This window comes from Echeneis naucrates, chromosome 21, assembly GCF_900963305.1.
Source record: "Echeneis naucrates chromosome 21, fEcheNa1.1, whole genome shotgun sequence".
Classification (NCBI taxonomy): Eukaryota; Metazoa; Chordata; class Actinopteri; order Carangiformes; family Echeneidae; genus Echeneis; species Echeneis naucrates.
This window is the reverse complement of record NC_042531.1, coordinates 1836067-1863978: the sequence shown is the minus strand read 5'-3', so window position 1 is coordinate 1863978 and position 27912 is coordinate 1836067. Positions and strand designations below refer to the sequence as shown.

The 27912-nt window shown below is 43.5% G+C and overlaps 8 protein-coding genes across 9 annotated transcripts; 6 read left to right on the top strand and 2 right to left on the bottom strand.

Annotated features, from left to right (window-relative positions):
• Nucleotides 1-7998: 7998 nt before the first annotated feature.
• LOC115061731 (gamma-crystallin M2-like) lies at nucleotides 7999-8985 on the bottom strand. The gene is made up of 3 exons (XM_029530219.1): nucleotides 8968-8985; nucleotides 8640-8882; nucleotides 7999-8271 (listed from the first exon to the last, which is right to left on the bottom strand). Exons 1-3 carry the CDS (start codon nucleotides 8983-8985, stop codon nucleotides 7999-8001), a joined length of 534 nt encoding a protein of 177 aa, XP_029386079.1.
• Nucleotides 8986-10025: 1040 nt separating this feature from the next.
• Nucleotides 10026-10804, bottom strand: LOC115062092 (gamma-crystallin 2-like). Its single transcript, XM_029530712.1, has 2 exons — nucleotides 10394-10804; nucleotides 10026-10313 (listed from the first exon to the last, which is right to left on the bottom strand). Exons 1-2 carry the CDS (start codon nucleotides 10802-10804, stop codon nucleotides 10026-10028), a joined length of 699 nt encoding a protein of 232 aa, XP_029386572.1.
• Nucleotides 10805-12962: 2158 nt separating this feature from the next.
• Nucleotides 12963-13719, top strand: LOC115061607 (gamma-crystallin M3-like). The gene is made up of 3 exons (XM_029530017.1): nucleotides 12963-12971; nucleotides 13084-13323; nucleotides 13444-13719. The coding sequence occupies exons 1-3, from the start codon at nucleotides 12963-12965 to the stop codon at nucleotides 13717-13719; spliced, it is 525 nt and encodes a 174-aa protein (XP_029385877.1).
• Nucleotides 13720-15334: 1615 nt separating this feature from the next.
• LOC115061599 (gamma-crystallin M3-like) lies at nucleotides 15335-16073 on the top strand. The gene is made up of 3 exons (XM_029530003.1): nucleotides 15335-15343; nucleotides 15439-15687; nucleotides 15792-16073. Exons 1-3 carry the CDS (start codon nucleotides 15335-15337, stop codon nucleotides 16071-16073), a joined length of 540 nt encoding a protein of 179 aa, XP_029385863.1.
• Nucleotides 16074-17713: 1640 nt separating this feature from the next.
• Nucleotides 17714-18423, top strand: LOC115061597 (gamma-crystallin M3-like). The gene is made up of 3 exons (XM_029530001.1): nucleotides 17714-17728; nucleotides 17822-18064; nucleotides 18145-18423. Exons 1-3 carry the CDS (start codon nucleotides 17714-17716, stop codon nucleotides 18421-18423), a joined length of 537 nt encoding a protein of 178 aa, XP_029385861.1.
• A 1992-nt stretch (nucleotides 18424-20415) lies between these two features.
• LOC115061598 (gamma-crystallin M3-like) lies at nucleotides 20416-21105 on the top strand. Its single transcript, XM_029530002.1, has 3 exons — nucleotides 20416-20424; nucleotides 20500-20742; nucleotides 20830-21105. The coding sequence occupies exons 1-3, from the start codon at nucleotides 20416-20418 to the stop codon at nucleotides 21103-21105; spliced, it is 528 nt and encodes a 175-aa protein (XP_029385862.1).
• A 2221-nt stretch (nucleotides 21106-23326) lies between these two features.
• Nucleotides 23327-24043, top strand: LOC115061574 (gamma-crystallin M3-like). 2 transcript variants are annotated; one of them, XM_029529976.1, is made up of 3 exons: nucleotides 23327-23347; nucleotides 23434-23676; nucleotides 23771-24043. In XM_029529976.1, exons 1-3 carry the CDS (start codon nucleotides 23333-23335, stop codon nucleotides 24041-24043), a joined length of 531 nt encoding a protein of 176 aa, XP_029385836.1. In that variant the 5' UTR covers nucleotides 23327-23332. The 2 variants fall into 2 exon arrangements, with proteins under 2 accessions (XP_029385836.1, XP_029385835.1); XM_029529975.1 differs by having other exon boundaries at nucleotides 23339-23347; nucleotides 23434-23680; nucleotides 23778-24043.
• A 1797-nt stretch (nucleotides 24044-25840) lies between these two features.
• Nucleotides 25841-26501, top strand: LOC115061606 (gamma-crystallin M2-like). Its single transcript, XM_029530016.1, has 2 exons — nucleotides 25841-26128; nucleotides 26223-26501. The coding sequence occupies exons 1-2, from the start codon at nucleotides 25853-25855 to the stop codon at nucleotides 26499-26501; spliced, it is 555 nt and encodes a 184-aa protein (XP_029385876.1). The 5' UTR covers nucleotides 25841-25852.
• The last annotated feature ends 1411 nt before the right edge of the window (nucleotides 26502-27912 follow it).

Here is a 27912-nt window from a genome sequence, read left to right as displayed (position 1 = left end):
AGCACTTTGTGAAATCATGTTACCCTGACGGAGGCATTTCCACAGCCAGTAAAGTGCTGCGCTCATAATTCATACGAAGGTTTGGAGATAATCTTCCATGTGGTTGGTCATGTTTGACTAAAAAAGAGAAAAGGAAACGACAGAGCGTTAATCTCAGGCTTCTGAAGAGCAGCAACAGTTGAAGATATTTTTCTTCTTCATTTTAAACAAACTAACAAAGACTCCGTTTAATTAAATTTTACTTTGGAGATTTCTGTCTCAGCAAAAAGATCGAAATCAGCTATGAATTGGACGTTTAATCATTTCTTGGACGCCTCGTCTACGAAGGATGACATATTGGTCATCATATAAATATGCTAAGCCGCCCTGCACAGGCCTGGAGCGAACGCCGCGTCGGGCCAATGGCGACCTGAAAGAGAGACGGAAATAAACCCACAAGAGCAGCCGACGGTGCCAGGCCTTCACAGAGCGCTCTGGCTCCCCGTTAAGGTAATAATTGGGTTTGCGTTATTGGTTTTCTTCGACCGAACGAGGCGCTCGCCGCCTACACGCACACACACAGCGTAGGAACGGGTGGACTCGTCGGCGGCTGCCAAGTCTTCCTCCAGGATCGCTGTGTCTCAGCAGTTTTTAATTAAAATGCTCCATTTGTGCCACCTATCCAGGCTGCCCGGGAGAGAAAATACAAGAGAATAAATTACTGCATCAGTCCCTGCTGGCTAAGCTCGACTGTTTCACAGCATTTCATTAGGACACATACGCCACTTTTTAAAGGAACATCTGGGGGCTCCTTTCTCTTATTGATGAAATGTTCATTTAAAGAGGAGACCAAAAGGTCCGAACACGTAACTGAGGTATTTTAACTGATTCTTCATTAAATGACAGATGAGGTCGGACATATTTGTAGAAAGCAGCTTCTCGATTTTAACGCCTTCATCGTTGGTTTTAATGATTTAATATAATCTTAAAGTTGGATTTCTAAGCTGACTTTGGTGGTACGGTGCCACAGTGGTTGGCCCTGACGCCTCACAGCAGAACCAGCCTGAGTTCGAACCCTCTGAGTGAACATCAGTGTCCCTAGAAGTGTCAAACAGGAGCGGACGTTGTTGCTGAGTCGGTGAAATTAAGATAAAAGCAGAAGAGTATTAATGCCAGATTCAATCAGTGGCCATTAAGGGCGAAGTAGAAGTCAGGTTATACTGATGTGTATGGGAAAATGTTTACCTCCCGTCACACTGAGGGGCATTAATGTGTCGCTCGGCCTTGCTGCTCTCCTACAGCTCACGTCCTCAGTCATCATCTCTGCGTTCCGGCTGGCGTTTAAGACCAGCAGCTCAGCGTCTCATCTGAAATTTAAATGAGTCTCTGAGGCGTCTCTGCTCGTCCTTCATTATCAGACTGTTGACAGAATCGAACGAGTTCAGAGCATAAAGGCGTCAGAGCTGGAAAACCCCCCATCCATCCACAAACACATCAGGCTTCTCTTTGGATCACGCCGTTACACTCACTAAATCACTGCCACGTATGTTCAAACAAGAAGAGCAGGGCCACGTACGTCAGAGACGACGACAGAACACGCTGAAGTTGGTGAAGTAGAATAACGAGGGTCGTCTCTATGGCTCACCTCCACCTACATCTACGTCACAGTAATCCCAATAAAATAAAGCAAACGGAGCTCTGAGCAGAAGGAACAGATTTCCTAGTGTAGTCTGATTCATAAACATATTTAAGGAGCTTTTGAGGCGGAAACAACACGGCTTCATGTGACTGGACTCTGAATCTCTAAATAACCATCTGTGATGTCATCGATTCTCATTTCCTGTTCGGAGTTCACTAAACCGCCATCCATTTTTTTTTTTTTTAAACCAGTAAAAACAACATTTGGAGGAGCAGGTGGGCCTGACCTGCTCTGGACTCTGTCCTGATTGGGTGATACAGTCTGTCCGTCACACAGTCGCCCCGCCCCCTAACCCCTCCCTCCCTCCCTCCCTCCCTTCCTTCCTTTCTGATCCATTTCCCACTAAATGGAGAATCATTAAAAAAATAAAAAAAAAGGGGGAGACAGAGACCATAAACTCATCAGCAAAACATTTACTGAGGGAGGAGGAGGGACATTTTCCCATAGACTTCAACACAATCTGACTTTTCCAACTGGAAAAGTCGCCCCCCGATGGTCATCAGAGGTTATAGCCCTTCGTTTGGCTTTACATGAAACAAAGAGGAACAGAACCGGAGGAATCTGGCTCATCTGCTGAACATTTTCCTCACATGATGGAAAAATCAGAGACGCTGGTCTCTCCTCGGCTCAAACCCAGATCCCCCTCTGTGACGCAGCACCAGGGCTCTCTAAACAAACCCCACTGCGCCGCTTCGGAGTGAAAATCTGTTTATATCTCCAAGAATAGACGCAGTAACCAGCCGATACCGATCTGGTGACGCTTTAAGACGAGTTACGTAAAGAAAGAAAATAGAAATGAATAAAGGTTGAAGAAAAGGAAAACACTGCAGCTTATCCCAGATATGTTGGTTTTCCACTGAGCTATCAATAGACCTGACTTTGGGAACCTCTCATTCCATTATGGGCTGTTGTGTTGCTGTTTGGTCTCCATGACGATTTCCCTTCAAAGACAAAACTAATTTCCCAAAATACACACACACACTGAACTGGACGGGCCGGCAGAGGTCTCACGGTTCAAACCTCATTTCCTGAGGACTGTCCTTCATCTCCGGGGTCTTCCCTTCGGCCGGTCAGGTGTCCTCCGAATATTTCAACACCTTTTTCATTTAAAGCTTCACTTAGACGGTAATGTGGCACACACATGAACATGGACTGCCTGTCTCCCTCTCACACTGTAATTGAAGCAAAAAAAAAATATAGGCAAAAAAATAGGCAGATAAATAAATAAATAAATCAGGAAAACTTAAAGTGAAGAGAAACTCAACAGACACCATTAATCTGTTGTGAAGATAAAACGCAGCTTCAAAGATCAAGACTAGACTCAACAGCACTGAGGATTTGACCTTGATGTCCTCTGCTGCTCCGTCATCCCGACCGAGCCTGTCCCGTCCACATGTTAAAGGGTGGGGGGGGCTCACTGAAGGGGTGAGATGCTGAGGAGCGTGTTGTGGCAACACAGGGAGGAAACAGTTCTGCAGCCCTCCAGGCCGAGGCTGGAGTTCAGCGCCCGGTCAGGTCAGCATGCAGCTCATGTAAATTTAAACTTTGCTCCACGCAGCAGTTCACAGCGACACACAAACAAACAAACAAAAAAAGAAATGGAGATGTAGCCTGTCGCTTTTCGAGCAGGCTGCCTGTGAGCAGAAAGTGTCGTCCTGCTCGTGTCTTCATTAGGATGCAGCAGCAGCAGCAGCCTGCAGCTGCATGACGAGCGGAGAGAGACGAATGATGAAACCAGAGCTAAAAATAGCAGCCTCCCAGGATCCCCCCTCATCCAGCACTGTAAACACTCAGAGAGGCAGCGACAGGCAGCACCAGGCCTGTGTGTGCTGGACACATTGCAGCCCCCCCCGTCATCATAAACCGCTGTTTGCTTTGGCGAGCATGCATCATCGAGCTGATGTACAATTAAAGCCATCTGTGCGGGTTTTTTGTTTTGACTTCAACATGTCTGGGGAACGTTTCTGCCTCGCAGCTTCACAGCAGACAAAGAGAAGTCACCTTGAAAAATTACAGCCACGTTCGAAAAATGCAAATTCCAAAGGAGAGAAAAAAAAATAAATCCACATTATGCAAAACGTGACAACGTGCTGTGTGGAATGGTCGTTTAAAGAGACAGACACCTTTCTCACTCAGCCCAGTGTCGCTTCTTTTACACACTGTGAGCAAACAGTGTTGAAGTCTGTGCACACACAGCCGGTCAGCCAGCAGCATCATAAAAACAATGACAACATCAGATATAACCTGAGGCCTGAGGCCTGGATGAACTGGAGGATGATGTCATCGATGCAAAACAAGCCTTAACACCGCACAACAACAACAACAACCGCCATTTGGGCCTGATGAGCTTTTAACAACCTGAAACCCAAAAATACACACAAAGCAGCATCTTCCACATTCAACCCAGCAACTGAGTGAAAGGGAGGGCTGTTAGCGCTGAATGCTAATTTAGACTGTCGATTGCGTCGATCAATAAAGCCAATACACCTGAGGAATGAAAAGGGACTTAAATGCATCAACTGCTCCGGATCAATTCAACAAGACAGCACAAATAGAAAGTATATTTCACTCCTGTTTGCTGCTCCCCACCTTCACCGAGGAGCCGAGGTCTGCGCTCTGGATTCAGATATTGGATTTTTATCTGAGGCAGTTAAACACTCACCTTTGGACCGTTTAAGATGATTCACCGTGTGCGTGCTGGAGATGAACTGAAACAGGCAGCGAGTGCATCCTGCAGACGTGAACAAATGTTTAGGGTGCAGGTGAAAACATCTTAAATTGTAGTCTGACCGGAAAAGCTTTGAATAAAACGTGTTTTAAAGGCAGCTGAGAATGTGAATATTTCATTTCAAACATCTTCTTTCACACAGAAAGTCACTTTCAAAATGATCACATATACATTATTTTACAGTTTTTCCTGTCACATCCAGCACAGCAGCTCACTTTTAAACTCCATTTCTAACAAACCTGGAATCTGAATTTAACAAGAAACTTGAAATCTCATTACATTTTCTTTTCCAGCAATAAATGTCAGTTTGGACTTATGAAATATGAACATGAGCTTACTGTTAGATTATTCAATGTTAAACTAACTTAATCTTGGATAACAACAGATGGCATTTAGCTTCCACATAATAAAAGTTAAAAAGAGGAAAGTTTCCTTATTTGAAAGAGGCAGATGTCGTGACTGAACCTCACCTGCTGCTCCACTTTCCTGCAGCGAGCTCCTCAGACCTCAGAAGTTCCTGAACAGGAAGCAGAACCAAAAGGTTTATTCAGCCGACCCACCTGATTGGACGGCTCTGGACTGTGTGGCCAATCAGCAGGAGGAAGTGGAAACACCTGTGTACCTGAAAGGTGTTCAAAATGTTGGCGATGCCTTCAAGTTCACTTCAAAAGTCTGTAAACGGGATTCATTCAAAAACATTTTATCGTCCTGTATCCGTTCACATAGCTCTCCTCCTCCTTCTTCTTCTTCTCCTGTCTGTGATAAAGCAGCCTTCGTGTTCAGATCCAGGATGGATCAGAGATCATAGGGAAACGGAGGGAGATGGGTTTCCATGGCAATACTGTCTCTTTTTCCTTCTCCCCGGCTTGACGTCACATCAGGCTCCCTGGTAAACCTTTAGGTGTGTGTGTGCAGGCAAAGAGGGAATGAAAGCGAGATTCAGTGTGAAAGTGAGGAGCGTGGCGTGAGTCATGTATTGGCTGCACATCCAGCACTAATTCTCTGTTTTCTCACACCGATCTTTACCATCAAATACTGGAATAAAATAAAACTGTGGAAGTCGTTCAAACTAAAGACAAAAGGAGAGGGCGGACTGGATTTCTCTCCTGCAGCGAACTTGTTGGATCAACTGAGCCTGAACCCGGTTTTAAACTCCGGGTCCAATCCTGCCATCTTGTGGATTTCCTGTGATGCCTGTAGCTGCAGAGACATCCTGAGGGAAGAAGCATCAGACGGGAGCCATTCATCACACCTTTTGGTGTTTCAGTCCTTCTATCTGCTGGATACTGAAATCTGGATCTGGGTTTCTGAGAACTACATTTTTTTTTTTATTTAAGCTTTTCAAACATGGAATGTAAATTAAATCAACGACAGTAAAATATGAGAAAAAAGCCGGTCAGGGATGGAGAGGCCTCTGGAGGAGCTGGAGATCCAGATCACTGAGTTTGACCTTGAACTGGATCAAATTGGGCAAAACGCCTTTATTGACAGATCAGCTGTGTCCTTCAGGACGGCACAGAAGAGAGATTTTTATCTCCAGCTCCATGATGCGTTGCCAGTTCAGACCCCGGGGCCAAGTTAAGGCCCCAGCAGGTCCGGATGTGTTCTCGGTGCTCGCCGGAGAGGTGTGAACGAAGGCGTGTGTGTGTCTTCGCCTCCTTTTTGGCTGGAGGATGGCGTCCCAGGCAGGAAGCCACATCGCAGAGACTCAGACTGACATCAGAAACCTTCTCCGTGGTCCTCGGGTCCTCCTGAACCTCTCATCAGCCATTAGGAGCCTGACAGGCTGTGCTATTTTTAACTCTGTTTCATGTGTCTGATGTGGCTTCGTGTCCGTCTCGTCTCGCCTCCACCGCCGCTGCCATACAAGGAAACTGCTGCAGCCAGAAACGACATTCTTTCCCCGAGATTAACAGAGTTCAGATCACAGCGGTTAAAAATAACCGAGCTGGAGGGAAGAAAGCACGAATGTTTAAGGCCTCGGAGGAAGTTTCTGTTAGAATCATACAACCTGCTGCAGACGTCTGACTTCAGGCTTCAAATGATCAGAACTACTACAACTGTTAAACTATTTATAAACACACACATAACCCACACATATTTTTTCGTTCTTTTTTAATCAAATGAAGTATGTATTTATTTTTAATATTCATTTATTCTGAAAAGTTTCTATCCAACATGTAAACTTTTTAAGATCTTAAGATTTTTTTAAAGTTAATATTAACCAGAGCTGTGGGACATTCCAGATCAACAACAACAACGAAATGAGGAAAAATAAATATCCGGAGTGAACTGACATTTTTGACTCAACTCAGTTTGTCTCACTTTTTCAGCATGAAACGCACAACGTGGACCAAAGTATGTGGACAAAGTCAAAGATGGCCACTATGACGTCACAGGAATGAACCAATCAGGTGAGGCCGTTTTATCTGCATCTCCGGAGGTCACACCAAGATCTGGTTTAACACAGGAACACATCTGGACTGCAGCTCCCCCCGTCTCCCACAAGAGGGGGCACAGTGTGACGTTTTCCTGCCCCTGCCCCCCAGACTGACCCCTCCCTGTAAACAAAGAGGCTTTCGAGGTGAATGCCCCCAAACAGGAGAACGTGCTGGCTGGTCTACCTTTCAGTGTTTCTTTGTTAGTTTTTTTTTTTTTTTTTTGTGGGGGGGTCACATTGTTTTCCGGTGAGCTGAGCGTCAGCACTAACAGCAGCTGGCATGCTCCAGGCTCTTACTGGCAAATCCCACTGAGTCATCAGCAGGCTGCAGCTCTTTGTCCGAGGTTTAGCTGATCTCTGTGACCCCCCCCAGAGGACGGCCTGCACAGGCGAACCAGACCGGGACATCCAGGACGGAGCACACCTGTTTCAGCCCCCCTCTACAGATCATTAATCAGTCATCAGTACTCATCCATTTTTGCAGATACAAATAAAAATAAAACTGAATGAGTTCCATTCAGTTTATTTAGCAAATATGTATAAATGATAGAAAGTTCATTTAGTGGACTAAGAAAGTGAAAATGTTTCAGTGAGGGGAGTTCGACGTATTTAATTTTTTTATTTCTTTCGTAAACTGAAATATACACCGATGATTTCTGTCAGGAAAAAGTTATGGACTTTTTCTTTTGTGGAGCTGAATGTTGTGATTTTGCATGCAGATGATTTGATCAATTAAAATACAAATTTTCAATTCTTCATTCGAAGGCCTCGTCATCAATCTTCATGCTTTCTATTTTGGTCAGTAAAATTTGTTTTTATCGACGAAGCTGTTTGTTGGTTTTGTTTGTTTTCTTTCAGTTCATTCAGAAATTAAATTGATTCCGAACATCAGCATTCGATCAGTTTGCTTCAGTGTTTCTGTGTAATGCAGAGAATATTTCTACCTTTAGCACATTTAAGGAAAGATTTGATGTAAACTTTTATGTGAGGAGACAGAAGTCTGTGAATCTGAAAATGATTTTGAATCATCTGAATTCATCTTCCAGGGTTGTCTGTGTGTTGTGTTTCATTTAAATGTTGATTTAAGAGAAAAAGACAGCAGATGTAGCACGATCCGTCTTTATTAAACGATGAACTGAGGCGGCGCCGCTCCTAAAAGTCGTGAACGCGGCGGAAGGAGCCCACGTTGGGGTTCATGGCGGCCCACTCGTTGAAGCGGCGGTACTCGCCTCTCTCCAGCAGGTACTGGCGCCCTCGGTAGTTGGGGAGCTCGTAGAAGACCCAGGCGCCGTCCTGGACCTGGGCCGAGTGGACCTCCCGCAGGCGCCAGCGGTCCGGCAGGTTGATCATGTCGTCGCTGCACTCCAGCATCTGACCGCCGAAGTCAGGACGCTCGTAGATACGAATCTTAAAGACGTTGGAGGTCTGAGACACAAAGAGAGGAGGGGGGGCAGTCAGTCTGGTCTGACAGATACCAACTGATCTTCTCTTCATGACCTTGTCCTCTTCAGAATAAAGACGTTTTTTAAGTATACAGAAAAATCACAGCACATGAAGAAAATCTCATTTACATTTAAACTTTTATATATTTCGCTGTCTCCAAGACATTAGATTCTTCAATCTTAGTCCCCAAGGGTCCGGATCCGGCCTCCATGTTAGTTTGGTTTTTAACCTGAAGTCAGACAGCTCACAGAATCTGGCATTTATGTTTAATGTAGCTTTGAATGATAAAAGGCTGAAATGAACGGCTTACTTCAGGTTATTTAATTTAATAAGGAGAAACACAAACTCACGTTTCTTATGAGCCGGCAGGAGCGGATGCTGTCGTTGTAGCCCATCCAGCGCTGGTAGTCCGGGTACTCGCCCCGGGTCAGGACGTACTGGTAGCCCAGGTAGTTGGGCCTCTCGAACAGGACCCAGGAGCCGCTCTCCACCCGGATGGAGTTGCAGCGGCTGAAGTGTGTGTTGAGCTCGGGACAGTCGCTGCTGCACTCATAGTAGCGACCTTGGAAGTTTCTGTCTTCGAAAAAAACGATCTGTGGAGAACGGAGAGATGTTTAAACCGTGGAGAGCAGACTTCTGACCTTTTTCTCTCAAAAGGCCAACAATTGCTCCACCTACCTTCCCGATGCGGTCCATGTTTGGGCCTCACACCAAAGTTTGATAACCGTTTGTTTAGCCCACATCGCGGCCCAGATTTATATATCCTGCGTTCGAAACGTGCTGCCAGCGGACGTCATTGTTCTTTTAATTACCTCAGCATTTATATCTGCACAATGGCTGATGCTGCAATTGTTTTAAAAATGCTCACTGACCTTTTGATCCTGATTCCAGAAACTATTTATTGATCAAATTAAACTGTCTCCTCTGCAACTGGTCGCCGAAGCTGCGGCGAAGTTGGCGTGTGGCCACGTGGCCCGCGGCGGCGTGGACTTTACCGGGGACAGGTGTGCACCGCCCTCCGTCAGCTGACCTCGGAGAGGCCTGGAGGAAGGAGGGCTCGGCCTTTTTCAACCACCGATGAGGATTTAATGCTCATTTCTGTCACTTTCGTACCAGATTCGGACTTTTTAAACCTTCAGTCGACGCACGAATCGAGGGTTGGCTACAGTTCTCATTAAAAATAAATTTAAATCTCATTCAAGTGTTGCAGGTGAGATGTTATATTCCCACGTCAGCAGATATAACACAACAGGCCTGATGCTGTTCCTTATAAATGATTCCCCCTCAGAGCAGAACTTGCTGTTTCACAGTTTGTCTTCAGTTGTAAATCTGTCCGGGGCTGCAGGTATTTACTGCAGAGACATTCTTCCTGTGTTCCTGGAAATGCGGTGCCAACTATTTACTGGGCTCAGGTTGTTTATAGCGCGGCGGCCAAATTATGGCGTGAATGGCGTCTGGCTGTCACTGTGATCAGTGAGCCCTGCTGCTCAGCTATTAGTGTGACATTAAAATATTAGAGAATCCCATCAGTTTAAATCAGCAGAGCTCAGCTGCAGAACAATCACAGCTGTTTCAGAACAAAACTGGAAGGAATATTTTCTTTCTGATGTTATGAGTTAAAATCTAATTTTATTATTTGCCCCTCATTATCGATCTTTGGTGTTCCGGTGAAAGGAGACACACAGACACAGACCAGCCTCAGATTCAAAGACATTTTTTATTTGTAATATTTGACTTTAACTTGTTGGCTTTAATTCCTCCGCGATGACTCTGACGGAGCCCACGATGGCCTTCGCGGCCCCCCACTCCAGGTGATGGCGGTACTCGCCCTTCTCCACCAGGTACTGGCGACCGGAGAAGTTGGGATGCTCGAAGAAGACCCAGCAGCCCTCGAGGACCTTGCAGGACTGGACTTCCGGCCTCGGCCACTTCTCCTGGAGAGACTTCATGTTCTCAGTCAGCTCCAGAGACCGCCCGTCGAAGTTGGGCCGGTCGAACAGCTTCAGCTTGTGCGGCCCTTTGGCCTGAAACCGGCACAGACAAAGGCCTGCGTGAAGGACGCTGGATTCTGACGGCGGGTTTACTTTTGTGTGCGGCGACTTACGTTTTTGATGATCCTGCAGGAGCGGACGCAGTCATTGAAGCCCATCCAGCGGCGGTACTCGTTGTACTCCCCCGGCCCGATCACGTACTGGTAGCCCGTGAAGTTGTTGCGCTCGTACAGAACCCACCAGCCGCCTTCCACCTTGACCGAGTTGCATCTCCGGATGTAGCCGTGCAGGTCGGCCAAGTCCCCTTTGCAGTCGTAGGACTTTCCCTGGAAGTCCAGGTCCTCGAAAAACACAATCTGGAAAGAGACAGGATTAGAAATGTACAGATGAATCAACAGGCTCACATTCTCCCCGAGGTGATTCCCACCTTCTCCATGATGGAGGCCAAAATGCTTCACCTCTGAGCTGTTCTCTTTATAGGCGGCAGAAACAATACGGACACTCCCGTGGTTAGCGGTGAACATAACCGTTATTACAGTTCAAAGTCATCTAGATTCTGCCCTTTGTTCTAACTCACTGAATTGACCTTCCACACACAATAGTTGTTTGGCAGTGCCAAGTATCGAAACCTCCGTCTGAACGGATCTGAGCTGTCCTTCGTCTGGTCAGTTCACATCAACTGTGACGTGTCTCTGGACAAGATGAAACCAAAAAGTTGGAGAAGAATGAATCGAAGACTTTCAGCTATGTGTGACTGATGAACACACTAATCCAGTTTTATTATTTTAGAAAAATGAACCTTTGGTCTTTATGTACAGAATGAATCACATTCTTTATGCTTTTAATAAGCAATGATTCACAAGACAGTTTATGGTCGTTTCTTACGATGTGATCCGACCAGCTGTGCGTGGAGATGTTCTCCACGTTGGAGAACGTCAGCAGAACGGACTCAGAGCTTCTGAGGTGTCTGGCCGCTTTGTTAGCGAGCAAACAGATGACTGTTCTGAGCAGGAAGTGATTTTATTCATGAGAGTCGAGAGAGAGAAGGACACATGTTCAGGCCCGACAGGGTCCAATTTGGTGTTGACCCTTCCAGAGGGTTCTCTGGAACCAGCTCCAGAACCTGATGACTCTTCGATGTAGTCCAAGATGGCTGCCGCTGTAGAAGTCTGGGCCGGTCGTGGAGGACAAACATGCCGTCTTAGAGAATTACAGTGGGTGAAATCCCGTCAGCGTTCAGCGTCTGAATCGTTTGACCTTCTCTTTAATTCCTCATTTAGTTGGCGATCACATCTACAAAATGGGTTTCTTGGCCGTTTTCCGAGTTTCCTTCAATAATTGATGTGCACGGGCACGAACACAAAACGCCCTGCTGCCAAATCATGAGCCCTTTATCTCTCCTTTTTGTCTGTTGGCCTTTGACTGATTACTGCTTGGTTGGTGCACTTTGTGGTATTTGACAGAAGCTGGGAACTCTCCTGCAGGAAATTAACCCACAAAACGTTTTTTTTTAATACAACATGCTCACTACATCATTCTGTTTCATTTCGGTGATTCCATTTTAACCTCATGTCATGAACTCGGTGTAGGGAGTAGATCAGAGCGGCTGAATGAGGCCAGTGCAGCGACATTATTATCATTATACTTATGGGAACAAGACAATGAGTTGTAAATGATGGCTTTGGTGGCTGTTATGAGGTAAAAAGCAGGACCCCCCCCGCTTTGGACATACTGGTGGTATTTGGAGGGTCGTAGCTCGGGCCTCGTAGAAAACTATCTGGACTGAGGAGGTCTTGGACACCTCCAGACCAAGCGTGCCCTCCTTACCTTCCCCGTTGTGACTGACGTCGCAGCTGCAGCAGTGTTGTGGTTTATATCGAGATGCAGAATCTTTTGATTATCAGCAAAATGGTTTCTGAGAAGGAGCCACAGTGAGATGTCAAACTTCTGAAAGATTAAGATCATTAATTTGTTTGTGTTGCTTTCACTGATCTCTGCCCTTTGAGAAGATTATTTATTAGTAATTAATATTTCATTCTTCAATCCTTTCGTATTCACTTCATCTGTCTTGTTCGTGCAGGTGAATCCAGACCTTCTCAGACAAACCCGACTGCAGCCTCAGACTCAAAGCTCTCATGAAGATCTTTGCTGCCATATGAATGAAGTTATTATTGTTATGTGGGATCTCTAAAAAATGGACAGAACTAATTCTCTCACTTTCAGTTTTCATCTCAAAGTTTAAAACAACCCAAACAAACAAAAAAGTTGTGTCAGGATTAAAGTGTTTTTCTCCGACATACACAACACTTCATTTAAATTAGGGATCAGTGAATCTTCAAACAGGCTTTAGTCCTTCTCACAGCATCACAATCAGAAATGAGGAACGACTCAAATTCACCTGTTTCCAAACAAAGTCAGATAAAGATGGAATTAACAGGGGTCACACTCAGATTGTCCTTATCCCTCTTCCCTCCCCACCTTGTGTCTTCCAACCATTTCCCCTCCCGTTTTGTTCCAGACCGCGATGGCACAAATGAAATTAACAGCGATCGCAGAGCTGCTTATTCATCAGCTTCCAGATAATTTGAATAACAAAACCCTGTTAGAGCGCCTATAAAGTATAAAAGCCGCCTGGCAGCCGCAGGTTGTTGGACAGATTCCCACCAACACAGATCATCAGACATGGGCAAGGTATGTAGAGAGCAGAGGCAGGCAATGTGAAAAATGATTGAAATGGCTCGAATCTGAATCCTTTTTTTTTTTTTTTGGTGTTGTTGTCGTTTTTGTTTTTCCTTTCTTTCAGATCATCTTCTACGAGGACAGGAACTTCCAGGGTCGCTCCTATGAGTGCATGAGCGACTGCTCCGACATGTCCTCCTACCTGAGCAGGTGTACTTCCTGCCGGGTGGAGAGCGGCTGCTTCATGGTCTACGAGCGGCCCAACTTCCTGGGCCAGCAGTACTTCCTCCGGAGAGGAGAGTACCCGGACTACATGTCTTTTGGCATGAGCGACTCCATCAGATCCTGCCGTTTGATTCCTCAGGTGGGCAGAGACGTTAAAAAGGTCAAAGCTGAGAAACACGTCAGAGGTCACAAAGATAATTTTATTTTTCCTACAATGTGCTTTTTAAAAAGCTAATAACTGATGCTGCTCCGCCCACAGCACCGAGGATCCTACAGGATGAGGATCTACGAGAGGGAGAACTTCCAGGGCCAGAGCCAAGAGCTGATGGACGACTGCGACAACATCATGGACCGTTACCGCATGTCCGACTGCCAGTCCGCCAACGTGATGGACGGACACTGGCTGATGTACGAGCAGCCCCACTACAGAGGCAGGATGATGTACCTGAGGCCCGGAGAGTACCGCAGCATGAGGGACCTGGGATTCGGCAGCATGAGGCTCAGCTCCATCAGGCGTATAATGGATTCCTGCTGAAGCAGCAGCAGAGAAATGTGCTTTTGAATAAAATGAAACACAAATCAAACGTTGTCGCCGCGTCTTATATCACACAGGAGATTGGTTTTTGGGGGGGAATGTGACAGTCTTTACATCACATCGCATCGATCCAGGACTCTGAGGCAGCAGATATTAATAACTGAAGGACACATTCTGTGAAACTGCGTTATATTCCTACTCGACAACATTCGTACAGTAAATTTAACATTCAACCATTTTATGTCATGTAAAAGCATCAGCTGGACTCGTTTTTAATCCCCTCAAAAAATCACCAACACACATTAAAACAATCCGTGAAATACATGTGAGACGCAGACACACAAACTGCTTGAAGACTTTTATTTATCAGCTTGCACACAGTTCACCAAACAAAATGGAAACGAATCAAGCACATCTGATTTTCACTGAATCAGACACAGTTTGTGTAAAATGATCCAGATCTGATCTAAACGTCTGGACACTCGGTTCTGACTGTGTATACTTCAAATGCTTTTGTACAACATTCAGCATTATGTGTGTATTGATTCTCTCTTTACTGTGTTCATTGTCGTTGTCATGTTGTTGTAAATAGCATGTAGTGTGTGATAAACATGAATAAAACTTCACTTTTCATGACTTATTTCTTTTGCACCCGTTCTTTTACTGACTTTTCCCACCAATATGTAACATTCCTGAGAAACAAACAGACACAAATTCATCCTGAGAAATGTTTTACGACAGATTTGTGTTTCAGTTTGTCATCACACTTTGTTCCTCAGCTCACTGAGAACCGTTCTGTTTCTGTCGCTTCCTTCCTTCTCCGGAAGTTAGCGTGCTAACCAGTTAGCTTCATCCGGAGTCGGTGCACCGTCCAGTGTGACCCCGACGAAGTGGCCATATTGTTTCTAAACCTCTTGACTTTTAAACAGCTGTGCAGGTTAGCTTTAGCCAAATCTACAGCTAGCTCCTTTAAGTAGAAATATCACCATGCAAAAAGTCCAAAGAGTGATGAACACAACATATTTAAAAGAAAGTAAGCTTTAAAATGTGCCACACAAAAAGTGCAACAAAGGAGAAAGCGGTCCGTTGTAAACCTGACTTCATTTCTGACGTTTGCGTTAATGTCGACATTTAATTTGTTTAATCAATAAAGATTTTGAATTTAAATGTGTTTTGTGTGTGAAATCCTAATTTGTCAAAACTGCCTCAAAGTTGTGTTTTGATACTCATTCATTGATACATTTTTATTCCTGCTGTCAGTGAACTCTCTTCAGGCATGAAGTCAATGGGAAGACAAAGATGTGGATGCGATGATTAACCTGTGAATATGACAAAGACCCAGCACCGACAGCACAAAGAGTCCCAGCTGATTCGCCCACCTGTCCCCCCCCCAGGAGGGCCGCTGCAGTTGGCACTGCCCCAGATCCATGCAGTCTGGAATAATAACCATTTACAGAGTGATTTAACAAACATTATAGCCCTGTACGCTACGCTGCTGAGTAAGACGTTCAAAACAAAGGCTCCATAGATCATTGAGCTATCGTGATGGGTATAAAAGTGAGCCTTTGGCCGGGCAAAGTACCAGTGCAATCAGGGGCAGCATCAAACCACCAAAATGGGCCGAGTGAGAGACCATTTTTTATGTGGTGGCATAGTTTGAGTCACACATTTCAAATTTCAGAGGGAATTCTTTTTAAATGCACTTTATTCGTTTTGCAGATCATCTTCTACGAGGACAGGAACTTCCAGGGTCGCTCCTACGAGACCAGCAGCGACTGCGCTGAGCTGACCTCCTACCTGAGCCGCTGCAACTCCTGCAGGGTGGAGAGCGGCTGCTTCATGGTCTACGAACGGCCCAACTTCATGGGCCACCAGATGCTGGTGAGGCGGGGGGAGTACCCCGACAACCAGCGCCTGATGGGGATGAGCATGAGCGACTGCATCCGCTCCTGCCGCATGATCCCCATGGTACGAGTCCGGATCAGAGCCCGTCTCGGGTCAAAGACACGAAGAGAGAGGCCTGAGTTTTATTTGTGAAATGTTCAGTGGTTTTCTGTCTGCTCACCTTACAGCACAGAGGTCCGTTCAGGATGAAGATCTACGAGAGGGAGAACTTTGGTGGTCAGATGTACGAGCTGATGGACGACTGCGACAACATCATGGACCGTTACCGCATGTCCGACTGCCAGTCCGCCAACGTGATGGACGGACACTGGCTGATGTACGAGCAGCCCCACTACAGAGGCAGGATGATGTACCTGAGGCCCGGAGAGTACCGCAGCATGAGGGACCTGGGAATGGGCCCCATGGACATGAGGATCGGCTCGATCAGGCGCATCATGGACTCCTGTTAGAAAAACGGCAAAATGTTCATCAATAACGGTCAATAAATGATTCAAACATTTCAGTTTGGTCTGCTGGCGTCTGTTTGAACCTGAAGCTTCTACACAGCGAGGTCTGCCAGGAAATACTGAAACATACACAACGTACAACATCACTGATAACTGCGTTAAAAAAATAAAGACAAACTAAGACACCAATTCATATTAAAGCATGTAAATTCTCGTACAAATAACACATTCTGTCAGCAATAATGCTAACAACGGCACTTTTATAATAATTAAAACTATTAGAAACACAGTTTCCAATAAATAGAAGAATAAATGTATAAACATCAATAAACAGAAACAGCTAACAAAAAGATATTTACTACACAAAATAAAAACATTAGCAAAAGTTCTATTTAAAAAGGACCACAGAAATCATCATGCAGACATTTTACAGTGGAGATTAAATATGAACAAGCAGTTTTTTTCGTTATATGTAAAATAATATTTACATTTTTATGTATTAAAACCACCTAGTAAAATCAGGAGATTAACAGTGTAACACAATATGAACAGCCATGGAATAAACTACATACCTTTGTTATTAACATCCATAAAAACTGAGATGTAAATGTTTTCTGATGCTTTTTACTTTGTTTGTTAAAACATTTAAAAGTCTGTAAAATGTGGACTTCAGTGATTGTTACTGACAGAAAACTGCAAAAAGTCCTAAAACGAAGAAATTTGTCCTCATTAATCAGATCTGTTCAGCTCAGTCAGTGTTTATACAGAACGTGGAATCTGGATTTTATCCTGCATGTGAAAAATGATTACAGCAACATCGACAAAGAGGAGATGGATGTTGTGTGAAGATGAATTCACAAAGCAGAGGTAGACTCAGTAGGAGGAATATTTTAATTCTGTCAGTTTTATATGATTCATTTCCAGCCAACAGGGGAAGATACAGCCAAATGTCATAAAACTTTCCATTTTCAACATTTCAAAGAAGATTAAAAGAGGAATTGTACATCATGAATCTGATGGGAGTAAAGCTGTCGGTATAAAAACCATCCTGGCCATTACGTTATTCCAAAAAGGTCAACCATTGATAATTAATATGAAACGTCCTTAATGATTTTCACTTTCTGCCAAAGAGAGTTAAAAGAGTGTTAAAACATGAATAAAGAAACAGTTAATGTTATGTTAATAAATATGTTCATACATTTTCACTCTTATCTTCGTCCCTGCAGAAAGAAGCTCACATTAAAAGAAAAGGAATTAAAAAAATGTCTTTTTTTATTCCTACTGTGTGTGTCCAGTTTGCTTATTGGACTTTTTTTTCCATATAAACTAGATGTTTAATAAAACATGTATAACTGTCCGCTGTGGGTGGAAAGAGATGGCTGCGATATCACAGTCAGAAGCTTCTCTTGTCTTTATGTCGGACAACAATACCTCATGTACAGTACATGCGTTTCAGCCGCAGCAGTATGGTTTAGATAATAACCCTTTAGCACCCCGGCTGCTCAGTAGGCTTCTATGGCATGTTGCTGAATCAGGGATTTGGACAATAGAAGCCCGACATACGTTTTTCACATTGAGCAGGTATAAAAGTAACGGTTAGCAGCGACAGAGATACACAGCAGCACAAGCAGAACCAGAAGATCATGGCCATGGGCAGGGTAGGTGCAGAAAGAAAGAAAAGCTACTCGAACAACAACAAAATACACTTCAACTGCAAAGGTAATCAAAAAATAACATGTGGGTGCTTTCAGATCATCTTCTACGAGGACAGGAACTTCCAGGGCCGTCACTATGAGACCAGCAGTGACTGCCCCGAGCTGACCTCCTACCTGAGCAGGTGTCACTCCTGCCGGGTGGAGAGCGGCTGCTTCATGGTCTACGACCGCCCCAACTTCATGGGAAACCAGTACTTCATGAAGAGGGGCGAGTACGCCGACTACATGAGCATGATGGGAATGTCCGACTGCATCCGGTCCTGCCGTATGATCCCCATGGTAGGACGGCCCTCGTCTGCGCCTCATTTTTACATTACAGCTCGGCCCGTTTTCTGACCTGTCAAACGTTTCCTCTACAGCACCGAGGATCCTACAAGATGAAGATCTACGAGAGGGAGAACTTTGGAGGTCAGAGCCACGAGCTGATGGACGACTGCGACAACATCATGGACCGTTACCGCATGTCCGACTGCCAGTCCTGCAACGTGATGGACGGACACTGGCTGATGTACGAGCAGCCCCACTACAGAGGCAGGATGATGTACCTGAGGCCCGGAGAGTACAGGAACTTCATGAACATGGGCATGAGCGGCATGAGGTTCATGAGCATGAGGCGCATCATGGATTCCTGCTACTAAATTCCTCTAAATAAAGAAACAAAATTGTAATTTGACTTTTTGTGTCGCTGATTGAAATGATCACGTGTCCACACAGACCATAATAACATAAAGATCATTTATCATTCATCTGAAACATTTAATTCCATGCCAACATTTAATCACAGTCTGCAGATAATCAGCAGAAATTAACTTGTAGAACAACAAAATACATGAAGGTGGTTTAATTTTTTCAGCTTTCCCCAACCTTGTTGCTTTTTATGGCAGAAAAACTGAATGCTTGAACACACCTGGCAGAAGTCGGGGGATCGTTAGAGTTCATTAAACTGAAGGAAACTACCAGATAGATTTTAGGCAGCATACATGTGGCCTGGACTTAGCTATCGATGTTTAGCCCTCATCTCTATGGGCCAAGATTGCCAGATGCTAACATCCACATCTGGACCAATTCCAGCGTGTCAACGCTGGAGATGTTTGAGGATCCTCAAACCAGAAATCTGGACGTGGAGCATGAAAGACAGAAGTCCGTCCTGTGAAGATGACATTAAAGTACATGGCAGGAGGAGCAGGCGTGCCGAGCCAGACTGTCTGAGTGGGAAATTTAAATGAATGAATGAATATCTGAACACTCACAATGAGCACAAATACATTTCTGATGCAAAATGTAAAGTAAATACTGAAACAGTCTGAGGAGACAAAATACTTTTACTACATGTGAGCCGAACAGGAACGTAAAGGAGCCGTTTATTTTTCTACTGCTACATAGCTAGCACCAACATTAACAACTTTTTACTTCCGTTTCCCAAAGAGGAGATCGTTATCTTTTCAGTTCAAGGTCAAATTTCATCCCCTCATTCACCAAGTAAAGGAACATGTTGGTTTTCTGTTTCCACACTTCAAACGACATTAGCATGCTAACATGGTTAGCTGCTCTTTAACACTTTCCGATAGCGAGTCACTGCAGCGTCCCATCGGCCGCAGGAAAGCTATTTATTGGAGAAGAAGGAAAGAGAGTTTATTAATGTTCATTTGACTTGATCTGTGTTTAGGGTTTGGGTTAGGGTTACAGGAAGTAAGAGGAAGTACAACGCAGAAACAATGTTGGTAACCCTAACCCTCCACAGAACATCAGTTAAAACGGATGTGTGAGGGTTGTGTTTGACTCGTTTGTATGTGAGTGTGTAACGTCACGAGACAGAAGTTACAGTCATGTAATAAATTCTGTGGAGGCGGGAAGACACACATAAATGACGTTCACCGACACAACGCCGTGAACCTACGGCACGTACGCGGGGTTGCTATGGGTTACCATCGGCAACGCCACCCACATATCAACATCACGCTACGTTGGAAATAAATAAAACATCCATAAATATGAATAACAATTATTTAAAAATAATATTGAATAATGTATGATGACTATATGAATGTGTGAGTTTATTTCACCAGTTCAAATAAAAATTAACAAAATAAACAGCCTCAGAAAGATGAACCGTTAAATTCAACCAGGTAAAAATGTTTTTTCCTTCATGGACGATCTCCACGGTGTCACGTGACAATGAAATTACTTTCTTATCCACAAATGGTTTCTGCTGTGAGTTTGAAAAAGCTTTTGTGATGTAGCTTTGGCAAAATGTCGGCCCATCGACTCCCATTGTGTGTAAAAGCTCTAATTAAAGTATCTGCAGTGTTTAAATAGCTGACTAATGCGGTCAGTTGTTCTGTGCAGCTTCCAGCAACAATTTTTATTCCATACATAAAAAGTAATGTATGAAATGTATGAAAAAAAAGAGCTTTATCCTCCATAAAGGAAAATTCTGCGCAGAGGTTGTGACCCTGACTCCTGTTAAACTATAGGCTTCTATATGCGAGGTTGCTGTGTCAGGACTCTGGACAATAGAGAGGGACACAGTCTTTGTCTCTGTCCAGGTATAAATGTAACTTGTCCACAGAACCAGAGCATCAGTTCAAACGCCGTTCTCTGAGAGATCTGGGGAAACCACTGCAGCCACCATGGGCAAGGTAGGAAACACACAAAAATAAAATTAAACGAATGCTTGATTCTGCCACCAAAGTCACTTTTTTCCTTTCTTTCAGATCATCTTCTACGAGGACAGGAACTTCCAGGGTCGCTCCTATGAGTGCATGAGCGACTGCTCCGACATGTCCTCCTACCTGAGCAGGTGTCACTCCTGCCGGGTGGAGAGCGGCTGCTTCATGGTCTACGACCGCCCCAACTACATGGGAAACCAGTACTTCATGAGGAGGGGCGAGTACGCCGACTACATGAGCATGATGGGAATGAGCGGCGGCATCAGGTCCTGCCGTATGATCCCCATGGTAGGTTACCAAACTGCGTTAGACAGATTCCAATCCAGACTCCACCTCCACAGAGACCTGATGTTGAGACATTTCTTTGTCCTACAGCACAGAGGCCAGTTCAGGATGAGGATCTACGAGAGGGAGAACTTTGGAGGTCAGATGTACGAGCTGATGGACGACTGCGACAACATCATGGACCGTTACCGCATGTCCGACTGCCAGTCCTGCAACGTGATGGACGGACACTGGCTGATGTACGAGCAGCCCCACTACAGAGGCAGGATGATGTACCTGAGGCCCGGAGAGTACCGCAGCTTCAGGGACATGGGCATGAGCGGCATGAGGTTCATGAGCATGAGACGCATCATGGACATGTGCTAATTGTACAATCCAACTTCAATAAACGGTAGAACTTTCTAAATTCTGGTGTGGCGGTTTTTCATTTGAATCATGTTTCAGTGGGACTGTGGGCCCACAACGTGAAGCCAAACCTGAAGACCCTTCAGCCTTAATTCTCTCTAGCGACTATCAAGGAGAAACTCAGATTGATTTAGGTCAGATTGTATTGAAATCTATAAGAAATGTTTCCCATTTGAATGACAGCACTGTAAATGTGTAGGACAATCCCAATAAAAATATTAGCTTAGTCACTAAAAGGAAGTAAAACCAGAATTGAAGGAGCAATTTCCGAGCTTTGTTTTTGCTACATAGCAAACGTTAGCATAGATTTGCTAATCACTGCTTGTCCTTCTTCTGGAGTTAACATGCTAACCAGCTAGCTGCAGCCAATCTTGCGAAAACAGAGTCACCAAAGTTTCCTGGAGAAGTGCAGCCGTGTCGAGGCCTCCTTTAAAACCTACCTCCTTAAACCTCAGACCTCAACAGACCGGCCGGTGAGCAGCTGGTAATGCTAACGTTGGCCGTGAAGCAAAGCACCAACCAGGTCCTTTAAAATGTCTCTTAAAATGAAGCAAAATGCGATTTTAAACATGTCTGAGTTTCTGTGGAGTTCTTCTGCTGTCAAAAAATATGGAAACTTGCATTGTATTATTATTTTGATAGAAATATGTTTGTTTCTGAAAGTACACACTAACAGGAACATGAATAAACATCTTAAAGATAAATGGGCCGTATCCTCTGTGTTACTGACTTCATCATCTTTGTTCAGTCTGAAATAAACTCTGCACACAAAGTTTGATCTTCACGTTGTCATCGTTTTCTTACACGTCCCCTCAAAGTCCGGCTGGAAAGCTGTAGGAGCTCCACTAAAACATTTTATTTTATATAAATATACTGTATCAAATAAAAAAAGTTCCTTTAGCTTCGACCACTATGAATAATTGAATGATTTTTTTATTTCAGCCTGGAAAGGTTTACAGGATAATCCTGATATATTCGTTTGGAATAGTCCGAACATGGAGACACAACTTTGCATCTTTCACACTCGACCCATCAGATTGTGTTTATTTACATCGCTGAATGAATGCGTATTATGGAGCGCCGGAGGAAGCTGGGATTTTCAGATTAATCTGGTAAATTTCATATTAAAATTAAACAAACAGATTAAGCTATTAAATAGAAGATTAACTCCCTTAAATCATCTTAATGTGCAGGCCAAAAAGAGAGAAGAGGAAATTAAATTTCCACTTCACCTAAATCACACAGCTCACGTAACCATCTTTCTTTCTGAATATTTCAAAATCTCCCAACGTCGACAGCTCCAGGAGAAACAGCAGCTCCATCCTCAGCACCCGAGGACCTTTGAGTTCAACATTTATAAGATCTGAGTCAAGCATTGGCCTGACATCCACGTCAGGATTTCTGTTCAAACTTTAAATAAAGGTTTTAATTTTAATGACCTTATAATTACATTCTGCTAAATTTACACATAAAAGCTCAGATATTTTCTGTTCACACTTTTCTACGCTTTCCTAAAATATCTGAAGGAAAATGTCCAACACGCACACAGTACAACAGCAGACACTTGTATTTTTACTCAAATTTTATTTTCTGTAGTTTGGTCTCACATGTTGTGAGATCTGAAGTGGATTAAATAAAGTAGATAAAATTGTAATAAATGTTTGCTGAAGCTGAAAACAGCCTCACATCTGTGTCACACAACAGGGAGTGTTTGTTGCACATTATTATCGTCAAATTAAATAAAGATAGAAGTATAAAAGGTCGACAAACAGCTGGATAAACAGATGTGTGTTATATACTGCCGTGTCAGGTTATTGTGTTCACACAAAAGGAAACTCGGGCCTGTGAATGATCTGTTGATCAATCGGACAGCCATACGGTGTGTTGTGCGTTGTGTAAAACAGTCGCATTGTTTCAGCTTTTTTGCATTGTGAGATGCTCATTGTGTTTATTTCCCTATATGGAAAAATCCGTTCTAAAGTCTTCTGGGGCATCCAGTCACATGGAAGCGTAACAAACGCCCCTCAGCACTCTATAGGCCTCTATACCATGTTGCTGACTCAGGCCTCTCCAACAAAGGGCGCCGCGGATTCTTTGGGTTCGGTCAGGTATAAAAGTAACGGTTAAAACAGGACCGACATCAGTGTCATCAGCAGCACCAGTTCTCTGAGGAACAAACAGCACAACCATGACCATGGGCAAGGTGAGCACCCACCCCCACCTCAGGGCGGATTCACGGCGTTTCATTCATTTGATAAATCCACGTTTGTTTATTTTATTCTTTTTCAGATCATCTTCTACGAGGACAGGAACTTCCAGGGTCGCTCCTATGAGTGCATGAGCGACTGCTCCGACATGACCTCCTACCTGAGCAGGTGTCACTCCTGCCGGGTGGAGAGCGGCTGCTTCATGGTCTACGACCGCCCCAACTACATGGGAAACCAGTACTTCATGAGGAGGGGCGAGTACGCCGACTACATGAGCATGATGGGAATGAGGGACTGCATCAGGTCCTGCCGTATGATCCCCATGGTAGGTTACCAAACTGCGTTGGGATGCACTCATCTGAAATATCATCTGAAATAACTTCTATTGATATTAAATTGTTCCCTCCTTTGTCCTACAGCACAGAGGCCAGTTCAGGATGAGGATCTATGAGAGGGAGAACTTTGGAGGTCAGATGCACGAGCTGATGGACGACTGCGACAACATCATGGACCGTTACCGCATGTCCGACTGCATGTCCTGCAACGTGATGGACGGACACTGGCTGATGTACGAGCAGCCCCACTACAGAGGCAGGATGATGTACCTGAGGCCCGGAGAGTACCGCAGCTTCAGGGACATGGGCATGAGCGGCATGAGGTTCATGAGCATGAGGCGCATCATGGACATGTGAAGTGTAGAAAATGTCTAAATGAGCCAACAAACAATAAAACTTTCTTTTGACTAAATATTTTTGCATGTGGCGTCATTTCATAGCAGCGTGCAGTGATTTTGATTTATTTATTTTTTATACAGTTTCATACAGTCAAAGGTCCATTCAGCCCCGACAGAGAATCATGCAGATGAAATATTTCTGAGTTATAAAAGTGCCACAAAAAAATAAAATCAGCTAATATAACTAAAAGTAAATAAATAATGTTTGTTTGAAAGTTATATAGTCATTCTTTGCACCGGTGAGAAAGAACAAGCAGAATTTAAAACCAGCAGATTTCAGCCTAAAAATGGGCAGAAAGTAGAAAAGAAACTGTTTCTCTTCACTTGTGTTTTAATAAATCAGATTAATCTGATCACCAGAGATTAAAACAGCTGATGTCATTGTGAGGAAACTAAAGCATGTCAAAAATAATATTGTGAGAGAATCCACTGGAGATTTCTAAACCACGAGTCCTTCGATTTCCACATCAGCTGTTAAGTTACTTTACTCACAGTGTGAGTCACCATCAGTAAATACGAGATTTTGAATCAAACTGTCTGAGAAGTTTAGTGAAGTTTTTTTTTTCTTATTCAAATTGTCATTAACGATATTCAAAAAAAATTTGAAGTTTGGTGAAATTTGTATTTTTGTGTGCCAAAAATCAAAAACTTATTTCACAAAAACAACAAATGTTGAAACTTTTGTTGTTTTTTCTTAAGTTGCACATTAATGGGCTCTTACATTGTGTATTTGTAGACTTTTAATTGTATTTTCTTATTTGTCGTCTTTATTTTTCTTCTCTGTCCTTCTGCTTTGGTTTGTTATTTTGCATATTGAGCTTTTTCCTTCACTGTTAATAACTGTGTTTGATTTTTGATCATATTAATAAACTTATTCCTTGTGATACTGTTATGGTCTAAATTTTTACATAATGTATATTGATTATTATTTTGTCTTTGTTTCTCTTTAAAGGAACAAACTGATTTCCCAATTTGAGATCAATAAAGAGCGACTATCAGCCAAAAAGTCTTCTTATTTCTTGACTGTATCGTGGACACAGAGTCCCAGCAGCCATAAGACATCCTTAAACCTGAGGGAAATATTAATATACAGCTCATCTCAACAAACTGACAACCTACACAGAGATTTAATAATCAGTATTTTTTATCAGAGGTTATTACTGCTTGGTTATTTCTGCTACAGCTACATTTCCAACGTGTAGCCTCTAAAGGAAATAACTGAACCAAATTTGTACCTTTATAATGTCGACATTTGAGCTGTCTAATAATCTGTGTAAACTTTTCTTCATGTGGGGAAATTAAATCATGTCAGGCTGCTGCATAAAGGCCGTGATGGTCCAGAAACAGGGTTATGTGTGTTACCATACTGATTATAAACCAGGAGAATTAAAGGGACTTCTGGAGAACTGGAACCAAAAAAGTGAGCTTTTGGGTCGCAGTAAAACACAAAGAGGATAAACTGTGGAGTTCTGAAGCCTGCGTGTTTGTTAAATGATAAAAAATATGGAACTAAATGAGACTCGTGGTTGTTAACAGTAACATGAGCCTTTCCAAAGACCGCGAGGTGCCCGAGCCTGGAAACGTGGACGTAACCTCGGCATTCTGCGGGCTTCAATGGTAAGTTGCTGACTCTGGAGTTTTCTCATGAGGGGGTGGGGTCAGGGTTGGGGGGGGGGGCACCGGCCCTTTACATTTGGTCAGGTATAAAAGGAAAGGGTTAAACCAGGTAGGAAGGCAGAACAGGAGCAACAACACAACCGCAGCCAGCATGAGCAACACCGGCATGAACATGAGGGGCAAGATCGTCTTCTACGAGGACAGGAACTTCCAGGGTCGCTCCTATGAGTGCATGAGCGACTGCTCCGACATGACCTCCTACCTGAGCAGGTGTCACTCCTGCCGGGTGGAGAGCGGCTGCTTCATGGTCTACGACCGCCCCAACTACATGGGAAACCAGTACTTCATGAGGAGGGGCGAGTACGCCGACTACATGAGCATGATGGGAATGAGGGACTGCATCAGGTCCTGCCGTATGATCCCCATGGTAGGTTACCAAACTGCGTTGGGATGCACTCATCTGAAATATCATCTGAAATAACTTCTATTGATATTAAATTGTTCCCTCCTTTGTCCTACAGCACAGAGGCCAGTTCAGGATGAGGATCTATGAGAGGGAGAACTTCGGAGGTCAGAGCCACGAGCTGATGGACGACTGCGACAACATCATGGACCGTTACCGCATGTCCGACTGCCAGTCCTGCAACGTGATGGACGGACACTGGCTGATGTACGAGCAGCCCCACTACAGAGGCAGGATGATGTACCTGAGGCCCGGAGAGTACAGGAACTTCATGAACATGGGCATGAGCGGCATGAGGTTCATGAGCATGAGGCGCATCATGGATTCCTGCTACTAAATGTTCCCGTCTTATTACCTGAATGTGTCAGATGCAACTAAATAAACTAACTGCTGCACTCTACTTTGGCTTTTTTTCAACTTCTTGCTCAGTTGTCACAATGAAAGATCGCACAAGATGATAAATATTTCAATTTTTCTTTATTAAAAGGTAAACAGCTGCTCATTTTTACCCTAAAAGGTATTTTATTTGTTGAGATATTTGGTTTTACTACATCGAGTTAAATCCCAAAGAGGAAGGAAAACTATTTACAGGCCAAGAAATTAAATCAGAATGAGTATTTTTATTTTTCAATAAAATGCACATATTGGGTTTTAATTATGTCACCTTCTTAAAATTATTGATGTTTTGAATGATCGTAGTTACTAAAAGGCCAAAGAACTTGGTTGACAAAGACAATTTAACAGTTGCAGTATTCTAGAATTACTCAAAGGCCAATAAACGGTCAAAATTAAACCGATTTAAACCGATAAAAACAGATTATGAATCAGCTCTGGCATCACGTTCTTTATGGAAGGAATTATAATGCAGATAAATTATGTTATTGTGATTATGATGAGTACTTTTATTGTTATTATCATCAGCTGGCTGATTTCAGTTCCTGAATGTGACCATATTTGTGTTTGTTGTGACTGTAGGAGGCATTTTCTTTGCAAGTAATATAACAAATAAATTGTTGCGTAGATAATTAGCAACACAACGTGAAGTCTGGTTGTGTTTTTTTGATGTAAGTGACATTCTCATTATTTTTTATTTTCACGTTAGCACTGATTAGATCGTTCCACCTTTGTTAGCTTAGCTCTTTAGCTAGCTAATTAGCCTGAGATTAGCATTCAAACAAAGCACTCAGATGTGCTAACAATGCTAAGTGATAATAACGTTTCCACAACGATGAAACTGGGAAGTTTGAAGCCCATTTTAGTGATTTTGTGGATTTCTGAGGACTCCAAGTCTGACTGAGGCCCAAACCCGGAAATCTGAGTCTCAGAAGATCATCGCCCATCTTTTTTTTTTTTTGTGCGTGTGTTGAAAGCAGAAGAAAACATATTCTCGTTATCGTGTCACGTTGAAGACTTACACCATAAACTTGTTCGGAAGAACTTAAGGGAAAAGTAGGAATATTTTCCCATAGATTTCAACACAATTTGGCACACAACGTTTAGCCAGACATACAAAGATGCAGCCAATCATATCAAAATCATGCAAAATACATCATGTCCTATAATAATAAACTGAAACATTAAAACAAACATGATTCAGTTTTGTTGTTGGACTCAGATATAAGAAATTAAAAGTTCAGTCTTCACCTCTGTGCATTTTCAAATCTTTAAAGAAAGTAAAAACTCTAAAATAAATGATGTTTGCTGTTGTTTTTATTTACTTTTTTCTTCTCGACATTAACTCCATATTT